At 40.0% G+C, this 25112-nt stretch overlaps 1 protein-coding gene across 1 annotated transcript in view; it reads left to right on the top strand.

Annotated features, from left to right (window-relative positions):
- Window positions 1-15376: 15376 nt before the first annotated feature.
- Window positions 15377-25112, top strand: part of LOC133570238 (carbohydrate sulfotransferase 12-like) — a 29887-nt gene continuing 20151 nt past the window's right edge. Inside the window, exons 1-2 of the mRNA XM_061923047.2 lie at window positions 15377-15520; window positions 21754-22241. Coding sequence (XP_061779031.2) covers window positions 21837-22241 — 405 coding nt within the window. The 5' untranslated portion in view covers window positions 15377-15520; window positions 21754-21836. The remainder of the gene's footprint in view (window positions 15521-21753; window positions 22242-25112) is intronic.

Raw genomic sequence — 25112 nt, forward strand, 5'->3', positions numbered from 1 at the left:
TATTGACCTATCCAAGGTTCCCATTACTTCACATCAAATATTCCACGAAGAAAAATATTTTTGGTGGAATATTTTGCAAATTTGGTAAATAAATAACCCAAAAATGTATATTTTGTTGTTTTCTTACTGTACCGAAAATGAACCGAACCGTGACCTCTAAACCGTTACACCCCTAATGTATATATACCTTAAGTATATGTACATATGCATACTATAAATACATTCTGATAATACACTTCGTCATATATACACTATATTGCCTAAAGTATTTGGCCACCCATCCAAATGATGAGAATCAGGTGTCCTAATCACTTACCCCGGTGTATCAAATCAAGCACTTAGGCATGGAGACTGTTTCTACAAACATTTGTGAAAGAATGGGCCGCTCTCAGTGATTTCCAGCGTCATAGGATGCCATCTGTGCAACAAATTTAGTCGTGAAATTTCCTCGCTCCTAGGCTTCATTATAAGAAAATGGAAGAGTTGGGGAACAACAGCAACTCAGCCACCAAGTGACAGAGAGGGTCAGCATAGTGCAAAGACTTTCTGCACAGTCAGTTGCTACAGAGCTCCAAACTTCATGTGACCTTCCAATTAGCCCACGTACAGTACGCAGAGAGCTTCATGGAATGGGTTTCCATGGCCGAGCAGCTGCATCTAAGCCATAACATCACCAAGTCCAATGCAAAGCGTGGGATGCAGTGGTGTAAAGCACGTCGCCACTGGACTCTAGAGCAGTGGAGACGCCTTCTCTGGACTGATGAATCAAACTTTTCCATCTGGCAATCTGATGGACCAGTCTGGGTTTGGAGGTTGCCAGGAGAACGAATTTTTGTGGAGGAGGGGGTTGTTTTTGTTGGGCTTGTCTCCTTAGTTCCAGGGAAAGGAACTTTGAATGCTCCAGGATACCAAAACATTTTGGACAATTCCATACTCCCAACCTTGTGGGAACAGTTTGGAGCGAGCCCCTTCCTCTTCCAACATGACTGTGCACCAGTGCACAAAGCAAGGTCCTTAAAGACATGGATGACAGAGTCTGGTGTGGATGAACTTGACTGGCCTGCACAGAGTCCTGACCTGAACCCGATACAACACCTTTGGGATGAATTAGAACGGAGACTTGAGAGCCAGGCCTTCTCCACCAACATCAGTGTGTGACCTCACCAATGTGTTTTTGGAAGAATGGTGTAAAACTCCTATAAACACACTCTGCAACCTTGTGGACAGCCTTCCCAGAAGAGTTGAAGCTGTAATAGCTGCAAAAGTTCATTTTGAACCCTATGGGTTAGGAATGGGATGGCACTTCAAGTTCATATGTGAGTCAAGGCAGGTGGCCAAATACTTTTGGCAATACAGTGTATATATAATGAAGTGTATTATCAGAATTTATTAATGAATATATTATAAACAAATATACTTTAAAAAATAATACTCTTCTTGTATATGTACATATATTTTTATATATACTGTAAATGTGTATGTTACTGTATGTATTTACATACACTAAATATGTATTTATATACATTGCTAATACACTTGTCATATATATATATATATGATGAAGTGAAGTGTATTTTAATGTAATTTAATAATTAATATATTATACATAAATATACTTAAAAAAGAATACACTAGCTATATATTAATAGTTCAGCTCTTTCTCATTACATTACCTCTTTTTTTTTAAATATCTTTATAGTTTGTTTTCTTTTATCTGGACAATGTGCTGTGGGCCAATAAATATCAAGCTTCCGTGACGCAAATTGCCCTGGTGCCACACTTTGGATAGCCCTCCCCTATATTTAGTTACAGTACATTAATGGGCTTGCTTTGCAGATGTTTTTATAAAGTGCAGACTTTTTTATTTTTTTGCTCATGCTGGAAAAAGTCTTCTAAGCAAAGCAGCCTTTTCTTACAGCCGCACAAACATTCGGGGCCTTTGTAAGAAGAGACCTCAGGTGAAGAAGGTTAATAGATGCACTCAGTAAGACTCGTAAGTCATTACAACTGTTTACCTTGACTAAGTCAAAGCCTTTTCAAGAAGGGTAAACCTCCTGCAAGGAATGAGTGCACTTACTGAACATTCAACCTCAGACAAGCAGGCACAAAAAAGTAAATGTGCTCCATGGAAAATGCCTACTTGCCAACCTTGAGACCTCCGATTTCGGGAGGTGGGGGCGTGGTTGAGGGCGGGGGGCGTGGTAAAGAGGGGAGGAGTATATTGACAGCTAGAATTCACCAAGTCAAGTATTTCATACATATATATATATATACATACATATACATATATATATATATATACATACAGGTAAAAGCCAGTAAATTAGAATATTTAGAAAAACTTGATTTATTTCAGTAATTGCATTCAAAAGGTGTAACTTGTACATTATATTTATTCATTGCACACAGACTGATGCATTCAAATGTTTATTTCATTTAATTTTGATGATTTGAAGTGGCAACAAATGAAAATCCAAAATTCCGTGTGTCACAAAATTAGAATATTACTTAAGGCTAATACAAAAAAGGGATTTTTAGAAATGTTGGCCAACTGAAAAGTATGAAAATGAAAAATATGAGCATGTACAATACTCAATACTTGGTTGGAGCTCCTTTTGCCTCAATTACTGCGTTAATGCGGTGTGGCATGGAGTCGATGAGTTTCTGGCACTGCTCAGGTGTTATGAGAGCCCAGGTTGCTCTGATAGTGGCCTTCAACTCTTCTGCGTTTTTGGGTCTGGCATTCTGCATCTTCCTTTTCACAATACCCCACAGATTTTCTATGGGGCTAAGGTCAGGGGAGTTGGCGGGCCAATTTAGAACAGAAATGCCATGGTCCGTAAACCAGGCACGGGTAGATTTTGCGCTGTGTGCAGGCGCCAAGTCCTGTTGGAACTTGAAATCTCCATCTCCATAGAGCAGGTCAGCAGCAGGAAGCATGAAGTGCTCTAAAACTTGCTGGTAGACGGCTGCGTTGACCCTGGATCTCAGGAAACAGAGTGGACCGACACCAGCAGATGACATGGCACCCCAAACCATCACTGATGGTGGAAACTTTACACTAGACTTCAGGCAACGTGGATCCTGTGCCTCTCCTGTCTTCCTCCAGACTCTGGGACCTCGATTTCCAAAGGAAATGCAAAATTTGCATGGTTGGGTGATGGTTTGGGGTGCCATGTCATCTGCTGGTGTCGGTCCACTCTGTTTCCTGAGATCCAGGGTCAACGCAGCCGTCTACCAGCAAGTTTTAGAGCACTTCATGCTTCCTGCTGCTGACCTGCTCTATGGAGATGGAGATTTCAAGTTCCAACAGGACTTGGCGCCTGCACACAGCGCAAAATCTACCCGTGCCTGGTTTACGGACCATGGTATTTCTGTTCTAAATTGGCCCGCCAACTCCCCTGACCTTAGCCCCATAGAAAATCTGTGGGGTATTGTGAAAAGGAAGATGCAGAATGCCAGACCCAAAAACGCAGAAGAGTTGAAGGCCACTATCAGAGCAACCTGGGCTCTCATAACACCTGAGCAGTGCCAGAAACTCATCGACTCCATGCCACGCCGCATTAACGCAGTAATTGAGGCAAAAGGAGCTCCAACCAAGTATTGAGTATTGTACATGCTCATATTTTTCATTTTCATACTTTTCAGTTGGCCAACATTTCTAAAAATCCCTTTTTTGTATTAGCCTTAAGTAATATTCTAATTTTGTGACACACGGAATTTTGGATTTTCATTTGTTGCCACTTCAAATCATCAAAATTAAATGAAATAAACATTTGAATGCATCAGTCTGTGTGCAATGAATAAATATAATGTACAAGTTACACCTTTTGAATGCAATTACTGAAATAAATCAAGTTTTTCAAAATATTCTAATTTACTGGCTTTTACCTGTATATATGATGAAGTGAAGTGTATTTTAATGTAATTTAATAATTAATATATTATACATAAATATACTAGCTATATATTAATGGCTCAGCTCTTTCTCATTACATTACCTCTTTTTTTAAAATATCTGTATAGTTTGTTTTCTTTTATCTGGACAATGTGCTGTGGGCCAATAAATATCAAGCTTCTGTGACGCAAATTGCCTTGGTGCCACACTTTGGATAGCACTCCCCTATATTTAGTTACAGTACATTAATGGGCTTGCTTTGCAGATGTTTTTAAAAAGTGCAGAATGTTTTATTTTTTTTGCTCATGCTGGAAAAAGTCTTCTAAGCAAAGCAGCCTTTTCTTACAGCAGCACAAACATTCGGGGCCTTTCTAAGAAGAGACCTCAGGTGAAGAAGGTTAATAGATGCACTCAGTAAGAGTCGTAAGTCATTACAACCAGGGACGTGCACATGATTATAGAGGGGCAGGGGCTCAATGTCAGAAAAGGGCAGGAAATTTGTTTTTGGTCCTTTGCACAATATGGAAATTAATGTAAAATTAAATTTGCTAATAGGAAGCTAACTACTTAGCTGTGTGTCCTTTGTAGGTAAAAGTGATTGCCATTTCTTTTGTGTCAACAAATTATTGTCATAATGAGTTAATTCACATTATCATAGGCTTGGAAGACATGAAAAGCAACAAAACACTGGTTTATTATTAGGCTATTTATTGTTAAAGATAAGCACTTTAATATTGAACATTGAACAGTGCAACATGAACTTTGAAAAAAAATACAAAAATAAATACTCAAATGGAAAAAAATTCAATGAGAAAATCTCTCCTTCTTCCCTTAACTTGATGAAAACACCATCAAGTTGTAACTTATGGTCTTTCTCACTTAATGCTCAGACTAAACAACTGAAACGCAATACAGGCCCAAAAATATGGACCAGGGGCCAGTAGAGGGCTGTAGGATGGAGGCCACCCATACCCAAATATGCTCCTCAATGTAAATTCAGTTCGCTCCCTGTATGATCAGTGCCAGAGCTTGGTCCGCATTGCCGGCAGTAAGTCGGACACGTTTCCAGTGAGGGTTGGACTCCGCCAAGGCTGCCCTTTGTCACCCATTCTGTTCTGAACTTTTATGGACAGAATTTCTAGGCACAGTCAAGGCGTTGAGTGGATCTGGTTTGGTGGCTGCAGGATTAGGTCTCTGCTTTTTGCAGATGATGTGGTCCTGATGGCTTCATCTGGCCAAGATCTTCAGCTCTCACTGGATCAGTTCGCAGCTGAGTGTGAAGCGACTGGGATGAGAATCAGCACCTCCAAGTCCGAGTCCATGGTTCTCGCCCGGAATAGGGTGGAGTGCCATCTCCGGGTTGGGGAGGAGATCTTGCCCCAAGTGGAGGAGTTCAAGTACCTCGGAGTCTTGTTCACGAGTGAGGGAAGAGTGGATCGTGAGATCGACAGGCGGATCGGTGCGGCGTCTTCAGTAATGCGGACGCTGTATCGGTCCGTTGTGGTGAAGAAGGAGCTGAGCCGGAAGGCAAAGCTCTCAATTTACCGGTCGATCTACGTTCCCATCCTCACCTATGGTCATGAGCTTTGGGTTATGACCGAAAGGACAAGATCACGGGTACAAGCGGCCCAAATGAGTTTCCTCCGCCGGGTGGCGGGGCTCTCCCTTAGAGATAGGGTGAGAAGCTCTGTCATCCGGGGGGAGCTCAAAGTAAAGCCGCTGCTCCTCCACATGGAGAGGAGCCAGATGAGGTGGTTCGGGCATCTGGTCAGGATGCCACCCGAACGCCTCCCTAGGGAGGTGTTTAGGGCACGTCCGACCGGTAGGAGGCCACGGGGAAGACCCAGGACACGTTGGGAGGACTATGTCTCCCGGCTGGCCTGGGAACGCCTCGGGATCCCCCGGGAGGAGCTGGATGAAGTGGCTGGGGAGAGGGAAGTCTGGGCTTCCCTGCTTAGGCTGCTGCCCCCGCGACCCGACCTCGGATAAGCGGAAGAAGATGGATGGATGGATGGATGTAAATTCAGGGCTTCCATGATGCTAGTACTTGGTTTTAGCCATGCATTAAGAGGTCTGCTACCCTTAGCTGCTTCCTGGCGCTCCTTCTCCTTCCTTTTCTGTATCCTTTCTTTTTTTGGCATTGTGCTGCAGGCATAATCAACATGAATCAAGTTTAAATACAGATGGTAATATTCCTAACAGATAACCTACATCTTATATCCCCAGAATGCTGAAATTATTATTATTATTAATAATAATAATAATAATTATTATTATTATCATTATTCTTCTTATTATTATTGTTATTATTATCATTATTATTATTATTATTTTGTTAACCCACACAGTAATAGCAAAGTCACAATAAACTTTATATCTAAACCTCTACTGTGAGAGAAATGTGATCCGCCGTAAAGACAGTGCATTTTATTTTGAAAATTAACCCGGTGTTTTATTTTGTATTTTGTACACTACTTCCTGTCCCGCACGATCCGCTCTGCTCTGTGCGGAATTGATGTGCCGTGCTCAATTGATGCGCCGTGCTCCGACATCCGGCAAAAACAGAAACTGACACATTGAATAATAGAATAATAATCAGTGTTGGGACTAACGCGTTACAAAGTAACGCGTTACTGTAACGCCGTTACTATCGGCGGTAACTAGTAATCTAACGCGTTATTTTTTTATATTCAGTAACTCCGTTACCGTTACTACATGATGCGTTACTGCGTTATTTTGCGTAATTTTTTATGTAGTATCGGCTAGAAACTGAGAAGATCTGAGTGTTGCAGCGCTGCTGAAGAGGCGACAAAAAAGAGGCGCGCCGCGCGCTGTCTGTGTGTACGTGTGTGTGTGTGTGTGTGTGTGTGTGTGTGTGTGTGTGTGTGTGTGTGTGTGTGTGTGTGTGTGTGTGTGTGTGTGTGAGTGTGTGTGTGTGTGTGTGTGTGTGGGAGGGAGCGTGTCTGTGTCTACTATCAAGACGTCATGGCGAACCCCGAAGCCGAGTTTCTTAAAATGGAGATATTTTCAGTACGTTTCTTTTATCGACCACAAAGAAAAGAACATTTTAGTTGAATGTAAGTTTCAAATATACTGAAACAGCTACAAAAACAACATGCTTCGACGAAGCTAGTAAAAAGAGACACACACTTCACCTCCACCTCCAACAGTGGCTGGATTTTAATGAGGCACTGCACACTGAAGGTACACACACTCTGTCAATTCTCTTATATACTCTTTCATTTTAAACGTTTAGAGTGTTTGATTATCACATCACTCTAAATGTTTAGACTATAAAGTTCACAAACCTAAAGAGGGATACTAGTGGGCCAGGCTAATATTTCCTTTTCTCTAAACTAAGTGGGGAAATGTGTAGAGTGTTCTGGGCTTCAGACATGATTTTATTTCACAATTCCTTGAGAAAACGCCTGGTTAGGCTTTATGTATGTAGTGTGTGCCTTTCTTGTTTTACAGCTATGTTGTTATTATGCTGTTTGTTACTTATGTATGTTAAGTTGCAGCTATTTAAAATAGTTTTGTCAATTTGTTCTGGTCTGAAACAAATTGGCCCTTTAAAACATATCTTTGTCTTTGTGTGTTGTATGTAGAGCACATTGCTTAGCAGAGTTCAGTGATGCAAATGCATGTCAAGTTGATCAACACATTGTATTATTCTCCAGTGCAATAACAGTACTGAAATGAAGGCTAAAAGGGCATTAAATGGGGCCTTAAAAAAATAAAAAAAATAAAAATATAAGTAACTAAATAGTTACTTTTCACAGTAACGCATTACTTTTTGGTTTAAGTAACTGAGTTAGTAACTGAGTTACTTTTGAAATAAAGTAACTAGTAACTGTAACTAGTTACTGGTTTTCAGTAACTAACCCAACACTGATAACAATACAGCGTTTTTCTGAAATATTACCCATATTAGATGCTGAATAAGTGGACGGCGACTAGACCATAACTCACAGGTTCAAGTTGCTCCACTGTCACGTCTCCTCAGGGGCGCAGTTGGCTCTCTCTCCTCTCACTTACTCACTCACTCGCCCTCTCTCTCCTTCTCTGGCGGAAGCGGCAGCCTCAAACAACCCGGTATTACAAGAAAACGTGGAGTTTTTGTACCGCTGTTTTTTTTTCATCCCTGACAGGAATTTATTAATGTTACTTAAAGAAAAAGAAAAAAAAAAAAAAAAAACACACACACAGGCAGAGGGCACTTTTTAAGACGAGGCAAAAAAGGGCAGGGGCTCAAGCACCCATAGGGCCCTATGTGTACATATATATATATACATCCTGAAAATATGCAAACAAAACTGTGTTTAGATAATTGATACTTCAAACTTGCATAAATAAATCGTAAGGAATATAACATAACTTGGCTTCTGAGAGTTTCAAAATGTAATGAATAAAATGCTAAAGTTGTTGATAAACAAGCAATTATTTTAATAATTAAATATGGTCGTTTTAAATTAATTATTTCCAATATGTTTATGTATAATTCTATGGCTGGATGTAATAAGGAGTCAGAAAAAATACAATTAATTTTGATGTTTTTAGCAAAATATAGTAAAAATGGATTTAGTTTTTTTTTTTAAATTAATAAATATATTTATTTTTAGGTAAGATAAACATAATAATACAATGTATCTCTAGTCTGGATGATTTAGTTCTTGTCACCCTGTTGTCCTCCCGTCATAAAAAAAAGGCTGTCCTCACTCAGGTCCGCATGGAGCTGGAGGGGGCGTGGCCTCCAGCCCCGGCTGAAAATCGGGAGATTTTCGGGAGAATATTTGTCCCGGGAGGTTTTCGGGAGAGGCGCTGAATTTCGGGAGTCTCCCGGAAAATTCGGGAGGGTTGGCAAGTATGCCACATCTACACTCTTAAAACGAATGTGTTGGAAATAACACAATTTGTTATTTTTTTACACATCTCCATGTCCAGAGGGGGACAACTCTCAATTTTTGTTAATTTTAACACATTAACTTTGTTACTTATATTAACAAAGTAAATGTGTAGTTTTAGTAACAAATGTTTGTGCTACTTACTCAAAATCAACACATTTGGCAACACGTGTTTGTGTGTCTGTGCATGCTATGCTATATTAAAAAAACTACATACCGTATTTTCCGCACCATAAGGCGCCCTGGGTTATAAGCCGCGCCTTCAATGAACGGCATATTTCAAAACTTTGTCCACCTATAAGCCGCCCCGTGTTATAAGCCGCATCTAACTGCGCTAAAGGAATGTCAAAAAAACAGTCAGATAGGTCAGTCAAACTTTAATAATATATTAAAAACCAGCGTGATGTGGGCGCGCATGGAGTCGTATATCAACATGGACGGAGCTGCGTGAAAAAAGCCACCCGGCCTCTTCGCGTAAACTTACCTTAACCACTCGCTCATCTTTTCTTCATCCATCCATCCCTTCGAGTTAGCTTTTATGATGACGCCGGCTGGAAAGGTCTCTTTTGGCAAGGTCTTCCTTTTGAATATCACCATGGGTGGAAGTTTCTGGCCATTAGCATGGCAAGCTAGAACCACAGTGAAGGATGACTTCTCATTCCCTGTGGTGCGAATATTCACCGTACGTGCTCCCGTTGTATCCACAGTGCGGTTCACAGGAATATCAAAAGTCAGTGGAACCTCGTCCATGTTGATAATGTTCTCTGGCCGGATCTTTTTTTCAGCTATCTTGTTTTTACAATATGCACGGAAAGTAGCCAGCTTTTCTTGAAAGTCTTTAGGCAGTTGCTGTGAAATAGTAATCCGTGTGCGGATGGAGAGATTGCGTCTTTTCATGAACCGGAAACCTGTCGCTTAGTAGGAGCCATTTTGTGGTCTTTACAGATGTAAACACACAAAGGAAATGAAACGTAATATCCGCGCGCTTCTTCTTCTTCTACGGGGGCGGGTGGTTGCTTACAGTAGAAGAAGAAGCGCTTCCTCTTCTATGGGGGCGTGTGCTTACCTTGGCGGTTGCTTGCGTAGAAGAAGAAGCACTTCCTCTTCTACGGGGAAAAAAGATGGCGGCTGTTTACCGTAGTTGCGAGACCGAAACTTTATGAAAATGAATCTTAATATTAATCCATATATAAAGCGCACCGGGTTATAAGCCGCACTGTCAGCTTTTGAGTAAATTTGTGGTTTTTAGGTGCGGCTAATAGTGCGGAAAATACGGTAATTGAAATTTAATTGGCATTTAATTCAATAATTGCTTCTATTCATTACATTTACTTTTACAACATTTAGGAAATAAGTCTGTAACTTGTTAGTAAGTGCAATTCAGAATCTTTCAGCTCATAAACATCAGTTGCATCTTTCAGATGAATCACTTGCAATTAATGAGTCTTTTTCAATCACATAAGTGTCAAAATACTTAAGAGTGAGAAGTCTTGTGGTTAGAGTGTCCGTTACGGTTCTCTAGTTAAAGTTGTGCTCCACTGCAATCTGGCTAAAGTCTTTTTCATTGCGCTTCATTCTTTTCATTACATAGCCAGTACAATTATCTAGGAAAATGTTTCTAGAAAAGTCTCTGTATAAAACTGCATCGTGCAGAATTTAAACAAAGTACTACTCACTAAGGTTTTGCTTATCTCTAAAATATATATAAAGCATTTGTTTTTGGGCTTTCACCGAACCCTGCAATATGTGTAGTATATTGAATTTTAACATCTGTGATGTCACATCCTTCCTTAATAAGTGGCCATTACATCATACCTTATAATTGTTCAGCAAACATTCTAAGTTTGGTAATTAACATGAGCAGCTATTGCATCGTAGTTTATAGATGTTCAGCAAACATCTTAAGTTACGATTTAGTAATTAACATGAGCATTGATTGCATCATACCTTATAGCAGTTCAGCCTACCGTTCTGAGATACGGTTTGGAAATCAACACAAGTGGCGATTGCATTATACCTTATAGCTGTTGCGCAAGAAACCAAGTAATACATACTTGCCAACTTTTTTTTTTGGGGGGGGGGGGCGTGGCTAAAAGGGGAGGAGTATATTTACATATATATATTTTTTATTTTATTTTATTATATATATATTTTATTATTTATATATATATATATATATATATATATATATATATATAATAAATACTTGAATTTCAGTGTTCATTTATTTACACATACCGGTATACACACACATAACACTCATCTACTCATTGTTGAGTTAAGGGTTGAATTGTCCATCCATCCATCCATCCATTTTCTACCGCTTATTCCCAGAGGTGGGTAGTAACGCGCTACATTTACTCCGTTACATCTACTTGAGTAACCTTTGGGATAAATTGTACTTCTAAGAGTAGTTTTAATGCAACATACTTTTACTTTTACTTGAGTATATTTATAGAGAAGAAACGCTACTTTTACTCCGCTACTTTTATCTACATACAGCTCGCTACTCACTACTAATTTTTATCGATCTGTTAATGCACGCTTTGTTTGTTTTGGTCTGTCAGACAGACCTTCATAGTGCCTGCTCCTTGGCGAGGCGCGGCACACTGCCAGTCCGTCATCACGGTAAATACCAAGGTTCAGGTTGAGGCTAGCAAGCTGGGAGAGGAGTTTCCTCCTCTCCCAGCTTGCTAGCCTCAACCTGAACCTCAGCTTGCTAGCCTCAACCTGAACCTTGGTATTTACCGTGATGACGGACTGGCGGTGTGCCGTGCCTCGCCAAGGAGCAGCGAGAATACCAAGAAGCGCATATGCCAAATTTTCAAAGAGAACGGCCTACGGATCACGATTGAAGCCAACAAGCAAACCGTCAACCTCCTCGATGTCACTTTCAACCTGAGAAATAACAGCTACCAACCATTCACGAAATCCAACACAACACTCCAATACGTGCACCATGACAGCAACCACCCACCCACCACCACGAAAAGAATACCTACCGGAATTAATAAAAGGCTATCGATGCTGTCATCTAGCAAAGCTGAATTTGACCAAGCAACCCCCCCGTACCAAAAAGCCCTTGATGAAAGCGGATACAATTTCACCCTCACCTATGAACCCACGCCAGGAAACCAACCAAAAAAGAACAGAAAACGAAACAACATCATCTGGTACAACCCCCCATACAGCAAAAACGTCTCAAGTAACATTGGCCACAAATTCCTCAGTCTGATTGACAAACACTTCCCCAAAGGCAACACCCTAAGAAAAGTATTCAACAAGAACAACATTAAATTGAGCTACAGCTGTATGAACAATATACGACAAATTATCTCAAACCACAACAAAACAATTGCAAATGAGCCTTCGGCCCCCGGACAGAGCGACCCCAAAACCAACAAAGGCTGCAACTGCCGCAAGAAACCTGATTGCCCTCTCAACGAGGGGTGCTTACAAACATCAGTTGTTTACCAATCTAAGGTAACACGCAAGGACATTAACACATCCGACACATATGTAGGATTAACCGAGGGAGAGTTTAAAACCAGATGGAACAATCACAAGGCTTCTTTCAGGAACAAAAACCTGCGAAATACCACAGAACTCAGCAAACACATTTGGGACCTCAAAGACAATAATGTTGAATATTCAATAACATGGCAAATTCTTGCATCCAGCACACCTTACAATAGTGGTAATAAAAGATGCAACCTATGCTTGAAAGAGAAACTGTTTATTATTTACCGTCCAGACCTGTCATCCCTCAACAAGCGCAGCGAAATTGTATCAGCATGCCGCCACAGACGGAAACACCTCCTAGGTAACACATGAGCCAATCACCACGCCCCTACGCCAGCCTGTACCCACCCACTCTGTGCCCTATATAAACCATGGTATGTGAATGCTCCCATTAAAATCTCCTGATGATTGAGGGAACCCCTCATGAAACAGGCCTGTAGAGATGAAGTAGTCTTGTGATTTTTTTCCCCACACATACATATATTGCGCTCTACTACGGTATCGAGCACTATTTTTTGGATAACCTTATTAAGACATATATATATATATATATATATGTATATAGATATGATATGTGTGTGTATGTTACTCATCAGTTACTCAGTACTTGAGTAGTTTTTTCACAACATACTTTTTACTTTTACTCAAGTAAATATTTGGGTGACTACTCCTTACTTTTACTTGAGTAATAAATCTCTAAAGTAACAGTACTCTTACTTGAGTACAATTTCTGGCTACTCTACCCACCTCTGCTTATTCCCTTTGGGGTTGCGGGGGGTTGAATTGTCCGTCCTTGTTCTATTCTCTGTCACTATTTTTCGAACCATGCTGAACACCCTCTCTGATGATGCATTGCTGTGTGGCACGCACAAAAGTGCTTTCATCAAATGCACTAGATGGCAGTATTGTCCCGTTTAAGAGTGTCACAACATTGCTGTTTACGGCAGACAAACTGCTTTACGGTATACAAAAAAGTGACTGCTGTTGTTGTGTGTTGTTGCCACGCTGGGAGGACGTTAATGAAACTGCCTAACAATAAACCCACATAAGAAACCAAGAACTCACCCTCCATCATTCTATAGTTATAACGTGATTGGGCAGGTACGCTTTTTTTATATTGTGGAGGACCTGAGTCCGCCTGAATTTCGGGAGATTTTCGGGAGAAAATCTGTCCCGGGAGGTTTTCGGGAGAGGCGCTGAATTTCGGGAGTCTCCCGGAAAATCCGGGAGGGTTGGCAAGTATGCATACATCCAGGGCCGGCCCGTGGCATAGGCCGTATAGGCAAATGCTAAGGGCGCCGTCCATCAGGGGGCGCCACGCCAGTGCCACAAATGTTGGAGAAAAAAAAAGTTGGTACTATTATTTCTAAATACAAAAAATAATCCCACGTTAATTAAAATGCAAAGTAAAGCCTATTTAATAGAAATATTATTTGTTACAACATCCCCCCCCCCGCACGGTGCGCCCCCTCCCTTCCCGTATCATGACTCTTTTTGGACGTCACCACATCAAAAAATCAACACAAGATGTCAAAACGGCCAAAACTGTCAGGTGCCCAGGGAAGAAAAAAAGAGAAAAGAAGAGGAGGAGAAACGAGAAAAGACAGAGGTAGCAGGTAGGTAACGTTAGCCTACATGAAATTATTTGTCTGTTACAGAATGTGATAGTAACCTGGCTTGTTAGCATTAAGCTAATGTTACATGATTCGGCAATTGCTAATCAATAAATAGCTAGTTCTGTTTTAACGTCGGGTTAATATTGTGGAGGGGGCTAAATTGTTATGGAAAATAATAATGTAACGTTAGGTAATTACAGTACTCCCGCCTTACATTCCTCAGGGACATTTGTATTAGATCTTTTAAGCAGGTGTTTTTTGTTTACATTGTTATTGCCTTCTGGTTAGCTAGTGTTTGCCCTGCAGGTAATAGTCACTTTTCCACCCCTTTATATATTAGGTATAGTTGTAAGTAAAAAAAAAAAAGGGTCAAAGACAAAGCTATTTGGTTTCTTGTGAGTATATACACTTCACTGCCGATGTGGGGGGGCGCCACCTAAAATCTTGCCTAGGGCGCCAGATTGGTTAGGGCCGGGCCTGATCATACACATACTTGCCAACCTTGAGACCTCCGTTTTCGGGAGGTGGGGGTGGGGGGCGTGGTCGGGGTGGAGCGGGGCGTGGTTGGGGGCGTGGTTAAGAGGGGAGGAGTATATTTACAGCTAGAATTCACCAAGTCAAGTATTTCATACATATACATATATATATATATATATATATATATATATATATATATATATATATATATATATATATATATATATATACATATATATATACATCCTGAAAATAAGCAAACAAAACTGTGTTTGGATAATTGATACTTCAAACTTGCATAAATAAATACTAAGGAATATAACATAACTTGGCTTCTGAGAGTTTCAAAATGTAATGAATAAAATGCTAAAGTTGTTGATAAACAAGCTATTATTTTAATAATTAAATATGGTCATTTTAATTGAATTATTATGATCATTTAAAATTAATTATTTCAAATATGTTTATTTTAATGTAAAATTCTATGGCTGGATGTAATAAGGAGTCAGAAAAAAATAAAAATGAAAATACATTTAATTTTGATGTTTTTAGCAAAATATAGTAAAAATGTATTTATTTATTTATTTTTTATTTTTTTATTAATAAATATATTTATTTTTAGGTAAGATAAACATAATAATACAATTTATCTCTAGTCTGGATGATTTAGTTCTTGTCACCCTGTTGTCCTCACTCAGGTCCGCATGGAGCTGGAGGGGGTGTGGCCTCCAGCTCCGGCTGAAAATCGGGAGATTTTCGGGAGAATATTTGTCCCGGGAGTTTTTCGGGAGAGGCGCTGAATTTCGGGAGTCTCCCGGAAAATTCGGGAGGGTTGGCAAGTATGTACATCATATATCACGTGTGTGTGTGTGTGTGTGTGTGTGTGTGTGTGTGTGTGTGTGTGTGTGTGTGTGTGTGTGTCTGCGTGCGCGCTAAGTCTCGCGAGATGTTGTCTCCATCATGAGGCTGGAGCTCCAGTCTCCTCAAGCCCGCCCGCCTCCTCGCCTGGCCGCTCTCAGCCTCTCATCACCGGCCTCATCACCGGGCTCAAGCCGCTGTCGAGCGACCGCGTACGGAGCCGCTCCATGGAGCTTGACTACCGGGTAAGTGGGTGCATTTCTCCGTGACCTTACACTGATAGCATGAGAGTTATAAACGGGCTAGAAATGAAGGGAAAGTAGTCTCCCAACGCGAGCAGGATCAAAGGATTGGCGGCGCGAGTGAGTCCCGCAAGAAATTGTGTTTCCACGCGTGAACGTTCCACACTGTATCCTCTTCTTAGGCTCATTTTGACTCTTTATTCCGGGGAAGATCCGCATTACAGGACGTCTTTGTGCAATGTGACACCTCCGTGGACGCAAACGTGGAGTGTTTACGCGTGGAAAGAAAGCGTGACGGAAACGTGGAGTGTTTACACGTGGAAAGAAAGCAGCACCGTGAAGGAAACGACCGCCAGCTTCTGTTTATTTGACTAGCGCTGCCATTCTGTGGTTTTATTCCCCCAAAAAAGTCTTGAGACCGGCACAGACCCTCTCACCTTGGTCTGTTCACATCCCCGTGACACATGTCTTGTTGAGGGGCCACGGACGCGTGTGCTTCCCACGCCCATGGAAGAGAACCTTCACCAGTGGAGCGTGACGTCATTGTCTTCAATGAGGCTTTGTTTTGACGTAATAGAGTGAGAGTCCAGTCCATAGTGGATCTAACATAATAGTGAGAGTCCAGTCCATAGTGGATCTAACATAATAGTGAGAGTCCAGTCCATAGTGGATCTAACATAATAGTGAGAGTCCAGTCCATAGTGGATCTAACATAATAGTGAGAGTCCAGTCCATAGTGGATCTAACATAATAGTGAGAGTCCAGTCCGTAGTGGATCTAACATAATAGTGTGAGAGTCCAGTCCGTAGTGGATCTAACATAATAGTGTGAGAGTCCAGTCCATAGTGGATCTAACATAATAGTGTGAGAGTCCAGTCCATAGTGGATCTAACATAATAGTGAGAGTCCAGTCCATAGTGGATCTAACATAATAGTGAGAGTCCAGTCCATAGTGGATCTAACATAATAGTGAGAGTCCAGTCCATAGTGGATCTAACATAATAGTGAGAGTCCAGTCCATAGTGGATCTAACATAATAGTGAGAGTCCAGTCCATAGTGGATCTAACATAATAGTGTGAGAGTCCAGTCCATAGTGGATCTTACATAACAGTGAGAGTCCAGTCCATAGTGGATCTAACATAATAGTGTGAGAGTCCAGTCCATAGTGGATCTAACATAATAGTGTGAGAGTCCAGTCCATAGTGGATCTAACATAATAGTGAGAGAGTCCAGTCCATAGTGGATCTAACATCATAGTGTGAGAGTCCAGTCCATAGTGGATCTAACATAATAGAGAGAGTCCAGTCTATAGTGGATCTAACATAATAGTGTGAGAGACCAGTCCCTAGTGGATCTAACATAATAGTGTGAGAGTCCAGTCCATAGTGGATCTAACATAATAGTGTGAGAGTCCAGTCCATAGTGGATCTAACATAATAGTGTGAGAGTCCAGTCCATAGTGGATCTAACATAATAGTGTGAGAGTCCAGTCCATAGTGGATCTAACATAATAGTGAGAGTCCAGTCCATAGTGGATCTAACATAATAGTGTGAGAGTCCAGTCCATAGTGGATGTAACATAATAGTGAGAGTCCAGTCCATAGTGGATCTAACATAATAGTGTGAGAGTCCAGTCCATAGTGGATCTAACATAATAGTGTGAGAGTCCAGTCCATAGTGGATCTAACATAATAGTGAGAGTCCAGTCCATAGTGGATCTAACATAATAGTGAGAGTCCAGTCCATAGTGGATCTAACATAATAGTGAGAGTCCAGTCCATAGTGGATCTAACATAATAGTGTGAGAGTCCAGTCCATAGTGGATCTAACATAATAGTGTGAGAGTCCAGTCCATAGTGGATCTAACATAATAGTGAGAGTCCAGTCCATAGTGGATCTAACATAATAGTGAGAGTCCAGTCCATAGTGGATCTAACATAATAGTGTGAGAGTCCAGTCCATAGTGGATCTAACATAATATTGTGAGAGTCCAGTCCATAGTGGATCTAACATAATAGTGAGAGTCCAGTCCATAGTGGATCTAACATAATAGTGTGAGAGTCCAGTCCATAGTAGATCTAACATAATAGTGTGAGAGTTCAGTCCATAGTGGATCTAACATAATAGTGTGAGAGTCCAGTCCATAGTGGATCTAACATAATAGTGTGAGAGTTCAGTCCATAGTGAATCTAACATAATTATATATATATATATATATATATATATATATATATATATATATATATATATATATATATATATATATATATATTGTAACAATTCTTAATCTGTTCAAAAAATTGTATTTTTAAATTTTTTATTTTTATCTTATTTTATTTTTGTATAAATGTATTTATTTTTCTGCAAATCGTATTGTTGATGTCGATGCCAAAGAGAAGTGTTGGATACTTCTCTTTGTGTTTGACTTAATGAAATGTTTGGGTAAAATGTTATTAAACCAAAACAATTTTCTTTCAAGTAATACAGGAAATGATCAGAGCTCTCTATTTCACGGCGCAATGTAGGCAATCATAGAACTGGCACCCAGTGTTCATTAAAAAAAAAAAGTCATAGATGTTTATCTATTTTATCTGTTCATCTATTAATAATAGAACTATTAAAAAAGTATTGATTTCGAATCGAGAATTGATTCTGAATTGAATTGTTATCCCCAAGAATCTATAATATACAGTATATATATGTGTGTATATATATATATTAGGGGTGTAATGGTACGTGTATTTGTATTGAACCGTTTCGGTTCGGAAGTGTACCGAACGAGTTTCCACACGGACATATTAAGTAGCGTAACGCACGTTGTGTAAACAATGCACACCGAGGCACAACACACGGCATGCTAGCAGCTAACGGGCTAGGATAGACTGACCATACGTCCTCTTTTCACCGGACATGTCCTCTTTTGCGGAGCTGTCAGGGCGGAGTTTCTTAAATGCCTCAAATGTCCGGCATTTTGAGTTAGGGTTGCGTGTATTTTCAATGTACGTTCAGGGTTAAGAAGGGGTTAAACACAAAACAAATTGTGAGGGAGGGGCAGAGACAGAGAGAGAGAGAGAGTTATGATAAACGCGCATGCGTCGCCAGGCTCTGCTTTTTATCCATAGATTTATCACATTTAATTTTTTATTATCTATAGCAGGGGTGTCAAAAGGAGTCCATTTGTGGCCCACAGCTAATGTTTTAAAGACCCACGGCACATTCTAAAAATACTATTAAAATAAACAAAAACATAACAAAAGTGAAATAAAAAAGCTTAAAGGTTAAATGTAATTTAGAAAAAGTTGCAATGTTGACTAATAAAACAAAGCTGTTTTTTTTTCTTTCAAACTGTCATTGCTCAAAACATAATATTGAATCAAAATCAATGTTATTATGAATTATTGACCTATCCAAGGTTCTCATTACTTCACATCAAATATTACACTAAGAAACATAGTTTTGGTGGAAGATTTTGCAAATTTGGTAAATAAATAACCCAAAAATTTATATTTTGTTGTTTTTTTACTGTACAGAAAATGAACCGAACCGTGACCTCTAAACCGAGCTACGTACCGAACCGACATTTTTGTGTACCGTTACACCCCTAAAATATATATACATATATGTGTGTGTGTGTGTGTATTATGCAGTGTTGGGACTAACGCGTTACTGTAACGCCGTTAGTTTCGGCGATAACTAGTAATCTAACGCGTTATTTTTTTATATTTAGTAACTCAGTTACCGTTACTACATGATGCGTTACTGCGTTATTTTACGTTACTTTTTATGTAGTATAAAGTGTGTTTTATCGGAGCGCTGCTGTGTCATCGTTCTGATTCTTCTTGTGTCACAAGCCGGAGAAGAGAGACATGCGCTCTGTGTGGGTTTGTCTGAGTGTGAGTGTGGGGAGCGAGGGGGAGGGGGGGGCGTGTCTGATCATGGCGGAGCCAGAAGTCGAGTTTGCTAACATGGAGATATTTTCACTACTTTTCTTTTGTCGAGCACAAAGAAAATAACATTTTAGTTAAATGTAAATTGTGCTTTGGATCAAAGATGCCATCTACTGCCCAAAACAGCAATTCAAATCTGCTGAAACAAGCTACATAGCAACATGCTTCGATGAAGCTAGTAAAGAGAGACAGAGACTCTGATGCCACTTCACCTCCACCACCACCACCATTCACCGCTGAAGGTACACACTCTGTCAATCAATGTTCCCTCTAATTGTTCATGTGTGAGCAAATGCAAAAACTCCCTGAGCATTGAGTGGAGTCCATGTGAGCAACTTTAGACGTGCACACTGTGGCTACACCAGCAGCACACCTGTCCCAAACCTCACTAAATAACAACTTACATCTCCATCCATCCATCCATTTTCTACCGCTTGTCCCTTTCGGGGTCGCTGGAGCCTATCTCAGCTGCATTCGGGCGGAAGGCAGGGTACACCCTGGACAAGTCCCCACCTCATCACAGGGCCAACACAGATAGACAGACAACATTCTCTTATTATTAGAATCAAATGACAGCAGTCATTTCCATTTTTAACAAGTGTTTAGGCCCACTTATAATGACAATAACAAAAAATATTGTTTTTCATGAACTGTGTACTTGTATTGTTTGTCTGGGTGGAGGTCCTGCTTTGGAAATAATTTGTACCCCTTTCAGACATTGCATTTAGTTCCCATTAAAACATTCACATGTTGCACAATGAGATGTAAGCAGGGGATCATGTGTACATTCCTGCAACTTCCTGTTTGTAAAAAATATATTTTTATTAGTATTTATTTAATATACTAACAGCATTTAATGATTAATATTTATAAATTAAGATTCCTAATAAATGACACTAGAATAGGCTCACATTTGATTGGTAAATCATAGTGTAACGACCTGGAATGACACTTTATGTGTGGTGTTGGAGTTGTCCGACTTTTTGTGTGGCTGTAAACGCATCACTGGCTAAGTGCCATATGTGCAAGTGTTGGCGCATGTGAGAGAGCGAGCGGCTGCTGTTGATATAACAAAGTTGCTTTTGGTCTGGTTTGTACTGCAGAAAATGACCACTTTTGCTAGATATCATTTTTTTTACTAATGTTTTGGTGATGTGTTTATGGCCGACAGTAAAGAGTTTTGCTCAGTAAAGTGATGGATGGAATTCATGTCCTCAAAGCGTCTCGACAGACGTTACAATATTTGAACAATGATGACGAAAACGGTTTTCTCTGTCGTGTCCGTGTCGTGTCGAAAATTGTTATGCGCTTATTTTTTTATTTGATTTTGTGCGTGGCATAGATTTGCCGTGCGCAGAGGACGCTTGAGCAGTGCGCAATTGCACATGCGCGCTCCTGAGAGGGAACGTTGCTGTCAATTCTCTTATATACTCTTTCATTCTAGACTTCTAGAGTGTTTGATTATCACATCACTCTAAATGTATAGACTATAAAGTTCACAAACATAAAGAGGGATGCTAGTGGGCCAGGCCAATCTTTCCTTATCTCTAAACTAAAACTGGGGAAATGTGTAGTGTTCTGGGTTTCAGACATGATTTTGTATCAGAATTACTTGAGGAAGAAAATGCCTGGTTAGACTTTATGTATGTAGTGTGTGCCTTTCTTGCTTTACAGCTATGCTGTTATTATGCTGTTTGTTACTTATGTACGTTATGTTGCAGCTATTTGAAATAGCTTTGTCAATTTGTTCTGGCCAGAAACAAATTGGCCTTTGTAACATATCTTTGTCTTTGTGTGTTGTATGTAGAGCACATTGCTTAGCAGAGTTCAGTGATGCAAATGCATGTCAAGTTGATCAACACATTGTATTATTCTCCAGTGCAATAACAGTACTGACATGAAGGCTAAAAGGGCATTAATTGGAGCTTTAAAAAAAGGGGGGAAAAAGAAGTAACTAAATAGTTACTTTTCACAGTAACGCATTACTTTTTGGTGTAAGTAACTGAGTTAGTAACTGAGTTACTTTTGAAATGAAGTAACTAGTAACTGTAACTAGTTACTGCTTTTCAGTAACTAACCCAACACTGGTATTATGTGTATGTATATTTGTGAGTGTGTATGTTTACCATTTTTATAATCCGAGTGTAACATCTGCCAGTGTAATCTGCTTGTCAAATAAAGATTTACTATCTGAGCAAGACTGTGTCCCACTTCCACTTAATCTGCCCACTCTTTAACCTTTTGACTGAAGAAGGCAGCGTCTAAATCACACTTCCTGTTTCTTCCAGTCGCAGCCGCTCAGCAGGAAGCGCCACAAGAGCATGGAGGTCTGATCACGTCTTCCTCTTCTCAACAATCCTGGGGTTGAAGCATGGGGAGCTGGCGTGATCTGCGCGTGGCCTTCATCCTGGGCTCTTTCTTCATGATCCTGCTCATCATCGCCTACTGGGACGACGTCGGGGGCTTCAGTCTCTACCCTCGGCGAGACCACAAGCACCAGAGTTGCTCCGGCCCGGGGAGGTCCAACACGACCGGGACAAACCAGAGTGTTCCGAGGAGACCGGAGGACGCGGTGGAGTTTGAGGAGAATAACGGCGTCTCAGACGGAAGTTGGGAGCAGATGGCGAGGAAGCAGAGAATTATGGATGTGTGTTCAGGAAAAGACTTGCTGGAGTTTCCCGGGAGGACTCGAGCTTTTCAGCAGATCCCCAACAGAGAACTGGACCACTTGATAGTGGATGACACCCACCAGATCATCTACTGCTACGTGCCCAAGGTAGGCCATGCAGAAACATGTCCAGAAATACACCCGACTGGCATTTCACATTCAATCGCAATTCATTGTAAAGATTCTTAAGCAGGGGTGTCAAACGTACGGTTTCATCAAGTTTTATCTGGCCCTCGGGATAGATAGAAAGGTCTTTATTGTCATTGCACAAGTACAACGAAACTTTGAGTTTGCCAAGTATAAAAATTAGCTGAAATTTGTTGAATGAAAGAAACTGCTGTTCTAAATGTGTCCACTAGATGTCGCAGTAGCAATTATTTGTGTCTTTGTAGATCATATTTTGACTCGGGGGGCCAAATTTAGAGAAAAAAAATGTGTCTAGCGGCCAGTATATCTATTTTTTTAGGAAAACTAATACAAAACCTCACAATAAAGTCTGATTGAATGCTAAAAATGTTATGACAGACCGCCTTAAAAACGGAATGGAATTTTAAATGTTTCTATGGACGATAAAACCCTGAATATTGAGAACATATGAACGTCACACTCCCCTCTCAATCGACATATTTTACAATCAAGCCACACCCACACTGCTTGGTGCCTCGTCTGACCTGCTGTGACGTAGATTACCATAGTAACTAGTAGGGTTGTACGGTATACGGGTATTAGTATAGTACCGCGATACTAATGAATCATATTCGGTACCATACCGCCTCTGAAAAGTACCGGTCCGCCGTACCCTAAGATTTTTTGTTAAACGTAACGTGAGAGTATATTTTTACGATTCTTAATCGATTAAAAAAAATCAATTTGAAAAACTTTTTATTTTATTTATTATTTTCAAATATGTCCTGTCCAGCCACTCAGAAAAATCATATTGTTAAAGTAGATGCTATGGCTGTAAAAAAAAAAGAATTGCGTTTCTAAATTGATTTAAAAAAATCAAAAATCAATTGTGTGTGTGTGTGTGTGTGTGTGTATATATATATATATATATATATATATGTATGTGTGGGGAAAAAAAATCACAAGACTATTTCATCTCTACAGGCCTGTTTCATGAGGGGGGGTACCCTCAATCGTCAGGAGATTCTCCTGACGATTGAGGGTACCCCCCCTCATGAAACAAGCCTGTAGAGATGAAATAGTCTTGTGATTTTTTTTCCCCACACATACATATATTGCGCTCTACTACGGTATCGAGCACTATTTTTTGGATAACCTTATTAAGACATATATATATATATATATATATATATATATATATATATATATATATATATATAATTTATTTTATATCTTTTTGTATTTTAAATTTTTATTTATTATTTATTTTTTAAACATAAATATATATAATTTATTTATTTTATATCTTTTTGTATTTTAAATTTTTATTTATTTTTTTTTTTTTAAACATAAATATATATATATATATATATATATATATATATATATATATATATATATATATATATATATATATATATATATATATATATATATATTATTTTTTTTAAATCTGTTTTGTCCAGCCACTCAGGAAAATCATATTGTTAAAGTAGATGTTATGGCTGTAAAAAAAAGAAAAAAGAATTGCTATTCTTAATTGATATAAAAAAATCAAAAATCAATTGTGTGTGTGTGTATATATATATATATATTAGAGATGCGCGGATAGGCAATTTATTTCATCCGCAACCGCGGCAGAAAGTCGTCAACCATCCGCCATCCACCCGATGTAACGTTTGATCAGAACTGCATCCGCCCGCCATCCGCTCGTTGTTATATATCTAATATTAATTTAAAAAAAAAAAAAAGGGTGAAAACTACGCGAATTGCACCTTGTGCAGACAAGATTTTTCGATCGGACACGGAGGAATTAGCGATGTAAAAGACCACGTTGGGACAAAAAAACACAAGTCTAATGCCGTTGCTAGCGATACAAGTGGAAAACTTTCAACGTTTTTCGTCGCCCAAACAGATTCTTTGGATGTGATAAATGCCGAAGTTTTATTTACGGAGGCAATAATTGAGCATGGACTTCCAATCGCACTGGCTGATCACATGGGACAGTTAAATGTTTGTAATGCAACCTTTAAAAATCATTACGCGGTGATCGCGGTCCCAAAAATAAACTTTTCTTGCATGATAATGTCCAGAAAAATTCGCTTTATATTACTATAGAGTCCTTTTAACGAATGAGTTTGATGGTTTATCACAAACCTTAAATGAAAGAAGTCCTTTGTTCTCCTGCACCATGCACGCGCTTTGGCCTTGCTTCGTGTTTGGTGCGCAATCCTGTCGGCTGTATTTCACAGCACGACATACTGTTAAAAGTGTTTATACTATTTATACTTTCAATTAACAAATTGAAGTCTTGTGAAAGGTTGACAGGATAACTGGCATTAACTGTCAAAATAATTTCAAACTATTGAAGTTAGCTTACAGAATAAACATGTCAATCAACCCATATGATTTTTGCTGTAATATTTTTGTTTTGAAAAGTCACTGTGACTGATAGAAAAGTGATGGTTTTAGCAACATTTTAACCTGTCTGAATGCTAATAATCATTTTGCGAGCAAGCAGGTAAGCTGCGCGGGCGGAGCGCGCGGAGTGACCCCTGTTACGAGCCCCCGGCCACGGGGGTGGCGGGCAGGAGCTGCTTACCTGCTGCGCGTGACGCCGGCCGCGGCGAAAGCGGACGAGGCGGGGTGTCGGTGCGGTGGGCGCGGTGGTGACCCTGGACGTGCGTCGGGCCCTTCTCGCGGATCGCCTCAGCTACGGCTCCCGGTGGGGCCCTCTCGGGGGAAGGGGCCTCGGTCCCGGACCCCGGCGAGGCGTCCCTCCGCTCCGTAAAAGTGTCCATCTCTTTTTTTTTTTTTCTTCTGTTGTGGCATATGCTGCAGGTGCCTGCTCGT

The sequence above is a fragment of the Nerophis lumbriciformis genome, linkage group LG27 (genome assembly GCF_033978685.3).
Source record: "Nerophis lumbriciformis linkage group LG27, RoL_Nlum_v2.1, whole genome shotgun sequence".
In the NCBI taxonomy this organism is placed as follows: Eukaryota; Metazoa; Chordata; class Actinopteri; order Syngnathiformes; family Syngnathidae; genus Nerophis; species Nerophis lumbriciformis.